At 30.4% G+C, this 15,260-nt stretch overlaps 1 protein-coding gene across 19 annotated transcripts in view; it reads right to left on the bottom strand.

Annotated features, from left to right (window-relative positions):
• The window catches only part of CREM (cAMP responsive element modulator), a 73,371-nt gene that overhangs the window by 22,075 nt on the left and 36,036 nt on the right, over window positions 1-15,260 (bottom strand). For 18 of the 19 annotated variants that reach the window (XM_052000539.1, XM_052000535.1, XM_052000533.1 and 15 more), the window contains 2 exons: window positions 9,682-9,779; window positions 9,371-9,513 (listed from right to left, as the gene is read on the bottom strand). The exons of the other annotated variant lie outside the window; for it this stretch is intronic. In XM_052000539.1, coding sequence (XP_051856499.1) covers window positions 9,371-9,513; window positions 9,682-9,779 — 241 coding nt within the window. The remainder of the gene's footprint in view (window positions 1-9,370; window positions 9,514-9,681; window positions 9,780-15,260) is intronic. 19 annotated transcript variants of the gene reach the window in all.

Below are 15,260 nucleotides of genomic sequence, written 5' to 3'. Positions count from 1 at the left end.
TTTCCTATCTTTGTAAGTAGACTATATACTGAATATTCTTTGATGATTCAGTGCTTCAGGATCATCATTCTAAACATCAATACTTAGTGTAAAGAACTACAAAATGGAAGAGGAAGGAAAGCTGGACTAAATGTTTACTGATCCCAGAATGTAACTACAAATTTGGCTTCCTTCTAAATTCTTAATCAGAACTTGTTTTATGTCCTCTTTTCAAAGTGCAATATCAAAAAATTCTAGATGATCAAGGTTTATCAATGCAAACACTACATATATTCTTTTAAAATTCAAATTCTGACTTTCTATATGACAGGGCTTCAATGAAATGCATTTAAATTTAACAAAAAACAGCTTCAACTTTTTAAGAGCTGAAATAACAAAGATTTGAAAAGTATAAATGGCTTGCTTCTTTTTCAAATTTTTGAAATTAGCATTTCATATATACATGATAAAAAAAGTTATATTTGCCAAAGATATAGAAAATAAGCAAATGACAGAAAGCAATTATGTGAACTCTTCATTACTCAGGATTAGAAAAAAAAAACTAAGAATATAAATATAGAAAATATAAAGTAATATCCTAATATTAAAATATTTGGATTTTGATGGTTTTAACATCACGGGATCAATCAATTACAGACTATAAACAAATTGTAAACTTTAATTCTAAAAATCTCAAAAAACAATGCAAGAATACATTGCATATACTTTTATCCTTTAGATAGCTTTTATTAACTTTTCCTGAGATCATCACTAAGGTTGTTATGACTTTATGGTGCCTTTTTCCAAGCTCCTAGATTATAACAAACTTCCAACTAACCTGCTATTTTCTGTGCAAGCAATTGTTACCAATAAGCTTAAAAATGTACTTCTTTTTTTTTTTTTCCCCAATGATCTCATTTATTCCCAATGATTTTCAAACCAGTACCTCTTCTATGGTACACTACTTCCACAAAGAAAAGTCTATCAAGAATCTCTTTCTTAGGAATTTTTGTCTTTCATTTACCTATCAAATCCCTCTAGCACAAGCAGATATTAAAGATGGCTAAATAACATTATTTCATTTGTTGGTTGTGTTAACCTATTTTTTTAATCTGACATAAGACACAGTTCTCTCTCTAAAGGTTTATAACTTAAGTTTTTAATATCCCAAACAAAATTTCCAAATACCCAATGACAGATTTTAATGATCTATTTTCCCATTTATTCCAACTTCCTTTGTTAAGACAATCCCTATTGTGTAGCGACTATTCGAGATCATACAAGTACGAAAACTTTCAACTGACATATGATCTATAATGATGTCAAAGATTCTATTCATTTTAGTATCAAGAAGTCCTTTTTAGAATCTGAAATTTTAATTTTCATTGTAAAATACATGCATAGTTTTCAACTGTCTAAGACAAATTGGGAAATAATTTCTGTTGATTTTTAAATATCATTACAAAATTTATTAGGCAAATAATTCAAGGACAGCATGACAAGCAATGTTCATTAACAGGCGCAGAGAAAAGTTAATAATAAATTCATGTAGCATGAGTACTAACAATACACTTTTAAAATGTTAGTGGATCATTTGCATAAGGAAGGTTCAACTTTCAGGACCATTAGTGACTATGTTGATAAATAAAAATTAATGTGTTTCCCATAACACATTAGCTTTAAAAAAGGCTTAGTTAGTGTTTTCCTAAAATACCTGTAATAAAGGCAAAAACCTGAGCTTAACAATATGCCTTTTGTAGTAGCAATTTAAACAAAAGCATAATTCATATTTTAATAGCTGCTTCTTTTCATAGTAAAAATTAAATCGATAATTTCTCCAATTTTAGAACCTTCAAATTTAAAATATTCTTTTATTTTCAAACTATTTTGTCCCACTTAATAATTTTGAGGCAGTTGAGAGAAAAATAGTTGTTTAAAATGCATCATCAAAACAACTTATTGTATTAGCACATCTAAAGATAAACACATTCTAATGATGTGAAATTGTGCCCACTGTAAAATCTGAACTTGCTAATTCCACAAAAAATTCTTCTCTATGAAACCAATATATGTCATAGATAACAAAAGTTTTAAATTGGAAAGGAGTCTTTAAGATTAAAAAAAAAACTAAACTTTTCAAGTCTAACAGCTAGTGAGATACTAAAATTTAGGTCTTTTCCTGACTGTTCTTATTCCTTTCTTCACCACTATATTATCTACTAACAGAGATTGAAAAAACCAAAATAAATCTTTAAAAACTAGAAAGTACTAGAAAGACCATCATGTACAATGCCTCAATTTTACAGTTGAAGAAACTGAAACGTACAAGTAAAATAACTTGCCTCTAAAGATTAGATTAGAAGCCAAGTCTTCTAATTCCAAATGCAATAATATACTCCTTTCACAAATCCACACTGCTTTAGCATTTTAACTTTCTTGGATACAGAATTTTGTCCAAAAATGTTTTTAAAGACCCCAATATCCAATGATTCATCTTCTTCTATATGTTTATCTATCTTCTCAACAAACTCTCCAGTCCAGAAGAGAAAGAAGGCGACATGAGCTATTTCTGGAGAATCTCTAAAGTACTGCTAAGTGCAAACTCAAGGTGATAGCTTTCTATACATATTTTGTGTACAATAATATAAACCTTTTTTTTTAACCTTGGAATATGACAGTGCATTTGAAGAGTATCCAAGAATGTTTCCAAACATCAACCCTCTAGCCCCCCACAGCCCCACTTACCAATCTCCTATCCTTAGGAAGCAAAGGATAACATCAGCACTGCCACATCTGAACAAAACTTAGATATTTCTCTAAACCCAGCAATCCTCACTCAGTTTATTGGTGGACCCGAACATTTTGACCCTTCCCAATTATATCAATACCTTTACTTTTTCTTTTTCTATAGATGGTCACATGATGAATACAAAATAGGGAAATCTGTGTGATCGATATATTGACGTCACTAAGGGCTAACTAGGTAGTGCAGTAGATATAATGACAGGATGGGATCAGGACTCCTCTTCCAGAGGTCAAACCTAGTTTCAGACACTTACTAGCCCTGCACTCTTGGGCAAGTCATTTAACCCTGTTGGCTTTAGTTTCTTATCTACAAAAATGAGCTAGAAAAGGAAAAGGTTCAAATTACTCCAGTATTTTTGCCAAGAAAACCCTAACTAGAGTCACGGACAGTTGGCCACTATTGACATGACTGAACAACAACAGCAAAATTTTTCAAGGCATTTGTCTGTACAATACCTAGTAGCCAGGTAAGACGGCATAGGTATAATGGAAAAGTCAATCTGAGTAAAGAGTCAGAAGACATGACTTTAAATCCTGGATTTGCTACTTACTTATTATCTGATGCAAGTCAACCTCCCAAGGCCTCAGGATTCTCTTATAAGGGACACCCAGATCTATATCCTATAGAACCTACCAAGTGTAATCTGACACTTAATATACGTTTTTTGATGATGGTGGTGATAGAACTAAATTGCATCAAAAAGTCATATCCTAAAAGCTAGTCCTTTTGGAGATACAGCGAATCTCCATAACCCAAATCAGTTCAAATATACTCAATAATTACCTAGACACACTTGTAAAAAATGAAAAGTTCCATATAATTAATAACATGAAGATAGAGTTAAGCAAAAGTACAAGTCCTGTAAGAGATGGTAAGAAGGACAATGAGGATAAAAAGTTTGTAGTACCAAAGGATTTGGAGTTGAAATAGATCTGAGAATTCATCCAGAGAGGTCCACAGATCCTTCCTACTCTATGGATCTGAAGTCCATAGACAGATTTCAGGGGGAAGTTTTAGATTTTTTTTTTTGGAGGGGGGAATATATATATATATGTATCACCTTTATTTTCACTAACTGATAACAGAAAATTTAGTGTTTTCTCCAATTATGAATTTAAAATAAAAATGGGATCCATGATTTAAAAAAAGTAAAGAACTCCTGACCTTGACCAATTCCCTGATTTCACAGATTATGAACTAAGACCTAGAGAATGTTAGTTACTTGACTACAATTCACATAGGTAACAGAAGAACTGTAGTGTAAACCAAATAAGGAATCAACCTGGAAGATTATTGGTTTGCCATGTGATCTGAAGTAATTTGATCAAATATATGTTAGATCCTAATTATGCCGAGCCATGTTAATATAACATGTTAACTTTACTCTTTCTGTCATATCAGTATGCACTTTCATATTCCATTCCATGTAAGTTACCTATGATTTTTCTTTTCTCTCTCACTTCTCATATCCAATCTGCTACCAAGTCCAGGCAATTCAGACTCAAGACATACTATCCATTCATTTTTTATGCCCATTTCCACCAAGATGGATTGTTTCAATAGCCTCCTAATAGGACTTCCTGTTTCTCTTCATTTTACCCACTCCAATTTATCCTTCATATAGTCTAATCTTCTTGAAGCTTAATTTTAGTCATGTCCATCTATAACCAAAAATCTTCAGTGGCATGCTACTATCTGAAGGAAATACAAATTTACATGACCTTCAAGACATGCCAATCTTGGGTCACCTAATATTTCCCACCTTACCTCATGCTGGCCCTTAAAAAAATTATTTTTTAATGCTGCCCCCTTTGATGTATTCTATGCTACAGTCAAGATATTATTCTCTGCTTCTCACTCTGGCCAAGTACTTTCTATACGAACATTCTTTGCTCATGCTCAATACCTGCAATGTATTCCTTTCCCCTTAGTTCAAATGTTTAATTCTTGTCTACTTTTAAAAAACCAATTCATAAACTACCTCCTAATCAGAGATGTAAAAATTTCTCTAATCCCCACCAACTGCAAACCATCTAACCTTTGTTTTAAGTCTTTAATGCCTTTATTTCTTGTTTATTTCTTTGATTCCTCTACTACACTATAAGCTAGAGTTCCTGTCTTCCAGTAGCTTACCTGAATCTTTTCTGTCTTCAGAGCCTTTATTATAGTATCTGGTACAGAGCAGGAATTTAATGCTTGTTGTTTTAATCAATGCAAATATGTATAATCTATTCTTAAAGATACCCTAAACTATATAGATTGAGATACAACAGGTAATACACAACAGCAATGTATCTTTGTGATAAGATGTTAACAGATTTGAAAAGAGCAGCAGATTCTCTCCATAAATCTTCAGCTTTAAATTTCCATAGAAAAACTAGGAATAAAAAAGAGTTTAGAATACATGTGCCTTAGAAAATACAACAGCCAAAGGGTAGTTAACAAGAAACAGGTAGTGAGTATCATACAGGTAACATTTATATAAATGTGGGTAAATCTGACATAATTAAGATACACATTAATATTGCATTTTACCTATGATTTACACACAAGATCACAAAACTTAGAGGCAGAGTTGGGAATGAACTCAGGTCAATGAAGTTTTACTAAAATTTCATAACACAGCTATCAAATGGAAATAAAGAGTAGATTCACTAGTAAGAGTCATACAAAGTAAGGTTTGTAGAATATATCAGATTATTCCTGATAAAAAATACATTTCAAAAGAATGTACATAAAAGTTTCTGATCTCTATCTCTGAAAATATACGCTATATATGATTCCAAAGTCAAAGGCACAAAACACAAAAATAATAACTGTGGTGAATATAACTGCTCATTTAATAATAATAGTTGACATTTTATATAGTACTTAAAGTTGAAAAGCTTTTTCATCTATTATCTCAGTTGAATAAAAACTTGAACTCCATAAATTTCTTCTATAAAGAATAGTCATGAGAGAACTATAACTTGTCCCAACAACTTAAGTTCTTGAGTTCTTAAAAAGACTATTAATCTCTCTTATCAATCTGCAAATCAGTCTTTTAATAGACTGATTCACTTAATTTGGAAATATTAGTTCACAAAGGACAAGATAACAAAAAAATCAAATATTAGTAAAATTTTCAGTGCAATAGGAATAGATCTGAAGACAAGAAAAATGATCAGAAAGGTTTAAAGTAGAGAAAAACTGATATTCTGGAATCTAAGAGTAGATAAATAATCAAGATTAAACTATTGTGTCAAAAGATCCCATATTTAATGGGATAACTTTTATATAGTAAACAACTTTAATATTGCAACATTAAACTAAAGTAACAATAAGTTTCCATTACTCTATTTTGGGGGGAAATTCCCTTTCATCTATGTAATAAAAAAATTTTTAAGGAAGATTCTTCATGTAATATGTCTCATTTAATAACTATCATATATTTCTATTTCTAGAACTAAAATAGAGACCATTTATATATTTAATTTCTTCAAATAGTCTCTACTAAGGTAAAATAGCTCCACTTGTATGTAACAAAACAATATATAGGATTATAATGAAATACATGAAGACTTTAGATTATATGCATATGACCTTAATGGATTTCTTCCTACTTTTATCACTTTTCCCTTCTAATACCAGGAACTATTCTAACTTAATAGTCACATCTTATTTTTTTTACAATAGGGTATATATTTATCAAAGTACAATAAATCTATAGCAAGCAATTAACTTTCAGGTTCTGTTCTTAAATACTATTTATATATAGGTACACATTCCAGAATAGACTGATGACTATCATTCAGTGGAAAGACTGCAGGTATTTATAAAAACTTTTATTTCTTTGATCTATTTAATGACTGCATGTATTCATAAAAGCTTTTATTTCTTCAAATTTTACATTAGTACTTTTTGCTTTTTCTAATTCATCAACCTTTCAAATATCAATAACACATTAAATTCTGTTAATTTATAAAAGGAAAAAACACAAAAGGAAGATTATCCAGAAACTAAATCAGAGACTGAATATTAAAGAAACTACAAAATACATGTACAAACAACATGAGATCCTGAAAAGCACTCAAAGAAGAATATCCAAATGAAAACTCTGTGGCTATTATTGTTGAAACAAATTTCTCCACTTGACCTTTGTTGACATCAGCAATTAACAATATTTAATCCATGCACAGAATTGAAAACTAGAATGTTACTGCCTATAAAAATTATGCTTTAATGGAAGCATTATAATATGAAAACACACTATTTATCTATTTGTCTTCTAAATAAAGATAAAGGGAAATTTAGAAGGTTCTTTTGAAAATTATATTTTCCTAACTAGTAATGGTGATTGACCTAGATATATGAAATATAGTGCAATCTTCTGCTGAATTAACAAAGGTCGAATACAACCAGGGTGTGTGCTTTTAAATGATTAATAACACAACATTAGGGACAAATAAGAAACCAGTTCTAGTTCCAGTCTATTAGATGGTTCAAATATAGAAAACTCTAAGATGGTAGATCTTTCTTAAAAATGAACACCTACAGAAGAAAAAAACAAAACAAAACACTTATCTACCTTTACAATTCTCTCATGTAGAAGATAAGCTATTACCCTTCACACTATCTCCAATCAAGTTTAATGCTTGACCACTGGTTCCACAAAGAGCTGGATTCAAAGCAAGAATGAGGAGTATCCTTGTTTGGGCAGAAGCAGAAATTCAAAAAATATGATTGAGACTCTTCTGATGCTATCCCTACATTTAAAAAATGTCCTACGTTAATAGAAATACTATTTGTTTTCCTTCCTGTTTTCCCATAGCCCTTTCACAAAAATTATCTTTTTAACTTTATGATAAAACAAACTCTGTAAAGCATAATAGCAAACATTATTATACCGACAAAAATAAATGCCACTTTTTCCCCTAAATCCACCTTGTGTAAAAACTGAGTATTCACTGTCTATAAACAACCTTTTCTGTGTATACTCATGTACTTTTTCCTTTCAAAAACAGCTGATTTTAGCAATGAAACTTATATTTGGTACCAAAATGCTATTACCTTCCCTTAGATTACATGACTAGTTCAAGGACCCACAGCCAACTATTAGCAGTCTCACACTAAAAACCAGTTCTTCCTATTCTCATCTAATACTCATTATATTATAAAACCACAGTACATGTCATCAAAGGGGTAAAGCAAAATGTGTAAGATGACTTATTGTAAAACTATCAGCACAACTGGAAAAATAATCTAAAGTATAGTAAACTGAAAGAACACTGGGAAACAAATGTGAACTATTTGCATTTTTGTTTTTCTTACCGGGTTATTTTTCTGAATCCAATTCTCCCTGTGCAAAAAGAGAACTGTTCGGTTCTGCAAACATATACTGTATCTAGGATATACCGCAACATATCTAACATATATAGGACTGCTTGCCATCTAGGGGAGGAGGTGGAGGGAGGGGAAAAATCGGAATAGAAGTGAGTGCAAGGGATAATGTTGTAAAAAAAATTACCCTGGCATGGATTCTGTCAATATAAAGTTATTATAAAATTAAATATATATATATATATATATATATATATATATAAATGTCAGTGGAGGAAAAAAAAAGTATAGTAAACTGCTAAAGCCTTTCTAGATCACAAAGGTGATTTCCTACTTGTCCAGGTTAAATGTAGCTAAATATAATAACAAGATCTTTCATCCTAGATGTTCAATATTAGAAGGGTTCTGGAGAGAGAGTTATGGTTAGACCAAGATTTAGCCAACAGAATATTTAAATTTCAAATATACTCTAGTACCTGCAACACAGATCCTCTTTTACAAGAATATTTACATAGCAAACTTAACTCTTTATTGGGGGTAACAACTAATGCCTTAATTACAGCAAGGAACATAAAAATTTACAATACATTAATATATATAAGAGTAATATACATATAAATATCAGTTCAATAATGTCAGTTAAAATGTCTGCCTATTATTGTGATTTTAAAAGCGCAGTATTTTTTCCATCTTCATATTGGCAGAACTACAATATAAATGAACAAAGAGAGGAATGGAAATAGAAGTACACTTAAAACATTATTTTAAAAAATACAAATATAGTCTTTTCATATTGATAAATAGATATTTTTCATATTAAATTAAAAATATCAAGATATAGCCTTTAGCTCTATTCATTTGCTTTCAACCTTAATATAATTATAGTAAAATAACTATAAACAATAACAAAGTAAAACTTCTCAGCAGAAATTAATGAAAATATGTCTGAAAGGAGTAAAAGCCTTGCAGCATACACTATTACCAAATTCTTTTCTTTTTAATTATTTTATTTTGATTATTAATAAAAGCTGAGTTTTTCAAAGTGAAAATGTCTTTCAATACAAATCTCACTTTATTTAACATCCATTTTTTAAAAATTCTGTAATACATACAGGTGGGAATCATTGACATATTGAAAGCTAAAATAATCAATACTGAAAAGCAAAATCATTTTAATTCAGCATAGTATAGGCATATTATTCTTTAATATAACTACAAAGGACTTAAAAAATAAAATTATGTTATATTTTATCTTAGCATACATACTGTATTGCCCCGTGCTAGTCTGATATATGCTAGTTGGCACTGCCATGGTAGCGATGTTAGGTGGCGTTCCCTCTTCCTCAGATTTTTCTTCTTCAATCTTGGGAACACCAGGCACATCAGATGAAAGTTCATTCAGTATTTTTCTACAACATAATTTACACAGTTTAAGTGATCAGTCTAACTTCTATAAAACATCCATTTAAAATATGAAACTAAGAGTAAAAACAAAAGCTTAAAATTAAGAGTTTTGATGGCTAATTATACAATATTATACAACAATTACATCACGATGGAAATTTTAACAAACTCACCGATATGAAGGTCTTCTTGAAAGGATTTCTCTACGTTTATGAGAATCAATTACACCCTCTGCTTCTGCAGACTCATCTGTCTCTGCAATTGTTGCTACCTAGAATACAAGAGTTTCTAAAAATTTATCATAAAATAAAAGGCCTTCTAATTCATTCATTCAATCAATAAATAATTATTGAAGACTATTATTTATATAACACTATATTATGTATTTTGGCAGATATAAGTAAATACACATAGTCCAAGTCTTAGGGAACTTATAATCTAGCTAGAGAAAATATATAAACACATGAAATACTAAAACATAGGAGACTACATATATAATCATGTTCCAAATAAATAGCTTAGAAGATAAGTTCTACAGATTTGAGAGAAAGTCAAATCACTTAAGATCCGGAATAAGCTGGAATTTAGGTGGCGGCTAATTCTGAGTCAAAGAATCAAAGATTCTTACTGTTTGGAAAATTTTAGAAGTCATATAGTCCTGCCCATACTTCAGTCTCCACTTAAAGATTTCCAGTACGATCAGATCCTCTACTTAAGGCAACCACTTTCACTTCTGGATAGCTTTAATTGCCTTTATAACATCTACCCCCTTCCCTCTAGGGACAATCAAAATGAGTCCAATCCCTCTTCTACGTGAATACCATTTAAATTCATGAAGAGAGAATGAAACATATGTTGTTAGACATAATTTATTGTGCTTTTTTTTTTTTTTTTGAGCTTGGATGTACTTAATTTTTGTTAAAAAGAGAAGAAATTTTTGAGAAGTGGTATAATTGTGGGAAGGATGGGTAGGTAAATAGTGAAATTTTTTAAAAGAATGTTAATGTGGCATTAAAAAGAAGAGGAAGAGAGCAGAAAAAGGTCCAGAAGGAAACACAGACATGCAAGACAAGTTTGATACAAAAGTGTTAAATTTAATACATGATCCTTTTTTTTAAGAAGCAATTTACATGTACTAAAAACCCTATATTTCATATGCTTTCTTTTTTCTGTTCTCTTCTATAGAGAAATATTTATATTTTGCTTGTGGAATTCCTAATTAAAAAAAAAGAAAATACCTTCAGACAAACTATCATGGCACCCTTAAGTCTTTTCTTCTCCAGGCTAAGCATTACTCAGGTCCTTCTTGTGATCTTCATATGGTATACTATCTTGCCATCTCATCATCCTGGTCATTCTTCTCTGGATATACTCTAATTTGTCATTGTCCTTCCAAAAATATGTTTAATTTTAGCCATAACAGCTAGATGGAGTCTGACCAAGAAAGAGTAGTACAGTGGAACTTTGTGGACACTATGCCCTTGTTAGCTCAGCTGAAGATCAAATAAGCTTCTTTGGCTGTCATGTTGCACTCTTTACTCCAAATATTCTTCGAAGGCTTCAAAGGATTGAAATAAGTGGAGAAAGGAGAAGGGGGCAGGTGGCATTTTAGCAGGAATATTATAAAGAAACTTACAGAAAAGAGGGGTTTTCCTAGATTACTTTAGAGGCAGCTAATAGACCATTTTGGCTAAACAAAGGACTTGATTTATACAGCAGTGAAGAGGTTAAGTTAAGAAAATCTGAGTAGTATAAAGATGTTGTCCTTTTATAATGACATTATGGAAGAAGAGAAAGGCAACCAAAAGACACATGGGAGGAAATATGGAATGAACATAAGTACATATGTCTCTAGCTAGCTATATGCCTTTCAAAAATCATATTGTTAAAAAATAACTATTACATCTTCACAAAATAAATTGTTATAAATATTCTCTAATTTTTTTCCAAATGAGATTCCAGTAGCAAACTGGGAAGCCTCAAAAAATGTGGACCACTAAAAAAGATGATAAATATTGTTTCACTTTTAAGGTCTAATAACATTAAATACAGTAATAAATTCCATTTCCAAAACATTAACTTTCAATCACTCTGAACATTGAACTACATAAATTATAGGAAATTCTTGATAGGGGGACCATTTGACAATTAAATGAGAACAAAGATTAAAATATTATTAACTTGACTTCATTAATTAATTCAATTAAATCATTAATAAGCATCTAGTATACTCAAAACATTGAGGTAATAAAGGGAATTCAAAGACAAAAGCCACATAACCCCTGCCCTAAAGAGCTTACAATCTCCTGACAATCATAGAAATGTGAGTAATTATTAATATCAACCAAAAAGATAAATTCAGTGCAATAGCAACATGATGCCATTAAGCCTAATAATGCCATGCGAAAACTTGGTATAGGAAAAAAAAAACTGAAAAAACCTTATTAACCAAAGTATCAGTCACTTATAAAAATGTACGTACATGGATATATAGACACAACTTGAAAAGGCACTTTAATGAAATAAATGAAAAATTATTAAATTTGATTTTCCAACAGATAGTATAGTATCAAAAGTACTACAATATTTTAGAATAGCACATGTGCATGTGTGTGTAAACATATACACACACACATATACATATAAACACCCCACATATATAGTCATAAAAATTCTTCCAGACACAGGATATTCTGTCATAAAAAGGGAGCTCTGCAAATTATTCATGGATTCCTATTAAGATACGGAAGTATAATTTAAGTTATGTGGCTCAAATTAAGAAATAATGCATACTTGTAATATGATACATTTTTCTCAGTGTTTCCATCTTGAGGTGGCCATAACTATTTCATCAAGTTTATTTTAAAATTCAAAAAAGCAAAAGAAATTTATTCACATGACAAAAAAATGAAGGGCTAAATGCCATCTAGAGAAACTTATGTGAAGTTTCAAAAAAATATTTGGGCTTTAAAAGCTTCTATTATTCTAGTATTTCTGATGGAACATCAAAATCTACCAACTTCCTAATATATACTAATAACCATTAGTAAGTAACGGCACCACTCACAAATATTTAAATTCTGAAAAATTCTGTCACAGCCTAAAAATAAATGAAAAATTTTAGGGGATCAAACTGCACTATTTCTTCTTAGGTGTATCCAGACCTGGAAATGACTCAGAATTTCAGAGAATCAACTATGAATGGTTTCAGGTCTCCCTGGAATAATTCAGTTAAAATTGAAGTCTATAACCTAGAAAAAAGTTTGTAAGAAAGAAAATAACCACAAGTGACCAAAACTCTGATTAAAAACACATAAAAGTACATCAGTGGAACAAATGAGATAAGAAAAAAAAAAAAAAAGAAAGAAAGAAATAGAAAATAGCAAACCAAAGAACAAAAATTAAGGAGAATGGTACTTCCTTTTTGACAAAAACTATTGGGAAAGTAGGAAAATGGCTTAGTGGAAGTTAGATTTAGACCAGCATCTTATACCATACAACATAAGAATAAAATGGATATACTCCATAAACTCAAGATATAAACAACAAAAATTAGAGAATAAAAGGAAATGTCTTTCACAACTATAGTTAAGAGATAAACCTTTAACTGAAAAATGGCTGGAGATGATCATAAAAGACATGATATGAACTGATGCCAAGTGAAGTAATCCAAACCAGAATACAATACACAGTAATAGCAATATTACATGATGAAAAACTGAATGATCTGGCAATTCTCAGCAAGACAATGATCCAAAACAATCCCACAGAGCTCATGATGAAAAATGATACTGTCTCTAGAGAAAGAACTGATATCTGAATTAACACTGAGGCATACTATTTTTTCCAATTCCTTTCTTTGGTTTTTATTTGTTTGTTTGGCTCAAGTCTTGCAAAAAAAAAAAAAGCCAATATGCAAATGTATTTTATAATTGCACATGTATAATCTATATCAGATTCCAGTAATTACTATCTTAGGGACAAGGGAGGAGATGAAAGAAGGGATAATAGAATTTGGAACTCAAAACTTAAAAAAAAAATAATAATAATAATGTTAAACATTGTTTTCACATGTAACTGGGGGAAATAAAATATTTAATTTTTTAAAATTAAACACATGATAGGCAATTTTGAATATTAAAAAACATAAGACAGAATCAAAAGAGAAACCATTGAGGGGAAAAAAACATAATCGATAAGTCTCATAGTCAAGATACATTGGGAATTGACAATAATATAACACCCAGAGACATTTACCAATAGATAACCACTTTTCAAAAGAAAAAATGCAAAATATTAATGACCATATGGAAAACATACTTTAGATTCCTTCAAATGCAAATCAAAACTCCAAGATTTTATGTCAGAATTTGGCAAACTGGCAAAGATGACCCCAAAAGGGAAGAAAGAAACAATATTGAACAGATTGAGGGGGAAAAAAGCACATGAATGAAAATGCTATTAATAGAGCTATTATCTATTAAAAACACTTTGGATTATGAATTTTAAATTATTTAAGAAATTACATTCAAGTTTTTTGACTCAGTGATCCTAACACTATGCAAATAGCCAAGGGAGGTCAAAGACTGGAAAAAAAAAAAAAAGTCTGATATATAATAATATGTCAAAATAGTTCTACATTCAACTTTCTGTAATAGTAAAGAATTGCAATAAGTAAGTCCTCATCAATTGGGGAACTGCTCTCCCAAAATTCATTTATGAATGTAATGAAATATTATTAAAGAGCAAGAAATTATAACTGAAAAATTCAGAGAAATTTAGGAAGTTCTGTATGAACTGATACATAGTGAAATTAAATAGAAATGATAACAAAACACATAATTCAATTGAAAAAAATTCTATTAAAACAAGGCTCAACTTTTAGTGACTAAAATTACAGTATCCTAAAGAACAAGTAATTAAAAATACACCCTCCCTGTTGGTAAAGAGATGGGAAACAAAGCACCTACTCTCAGACTCAATTACTATGTTGCTGTTGTTTTTAAACTGTTCCTTTTAGAGATGAGAAAGTTCAATTGGGAAGAAAGGATGTTTCCAAAAATGATTAAAATATAAAAACAAAAGAAAACAAAAGGCATAAAGTAACTAACTTTGAAAAAAAAAAACTATTATAAGATCTGAATACACACACAAACAGAAAAATTTCTCGATCTCTCTTAGCAAAAATTTTAAGGCAGTATGACTATGAGGCAAAGGCTGGCCTTGGACTCAAAGAAGTAAATTCAAGGCCTTTATCTGATTTATATTACTTTTTGACCCTAGTCAAGTCTTTAACCTCTGAATGGCCCACATAATACTCATTACAGGGGAGCTGCTTTACTATTAGTAAAGGTAGCTTCCATGTTGGGAAATGCCTTACTCTGATGAAATCCTAAGACCGAATTTTTTTCTTTAAAAAGGTCTACACATTTACTTTTATACAAAGAAAATGCATTAATTTGCTCAATATAACTAAATGGCCAACATCAAGGCTTTATGCCTTTTAGTCATATAAAAATTAAGAATAAAGAATGACACGCCTTTTAAGTTAAAAATTTAAAAACACAAATCTTTTCGGATGAAAAGTTTAGATTAAAGAGTCAAGAAAGTTTTAGAACTGCTAATCATCTACTAATATAGACAGCATAGATTTGGGCCGAATTCTTCTGAGCAATTTGAACAGTAAGGAAAAATGCATAATCACAAAGGTAACTTTAAAGTATTAAAGGCCATTATCTACAATTTAAAATAT

The sequence above is a fragment of the Antechinus flavipes genome, chromosome 5 (assembly GCF_016432865.1).
Source record: "Antechinus flavipes isolate AdamAnt ecotype Samford, QLD, Australia chromosome 5, AdamAnt_v2, whole genome shotgun sequence".
NCBI classification, from domain to species: Eukaryota; Metazoa; Chordata; class Mammalia; order Dasyuromorphia; family Dasyuridae; genus Antechinus; species Antechinus flavipes.
Note: the sequence above shows the minus strand (reverse complement) of the source record. Positions and strands in the feature narration are given on the sequence as shown.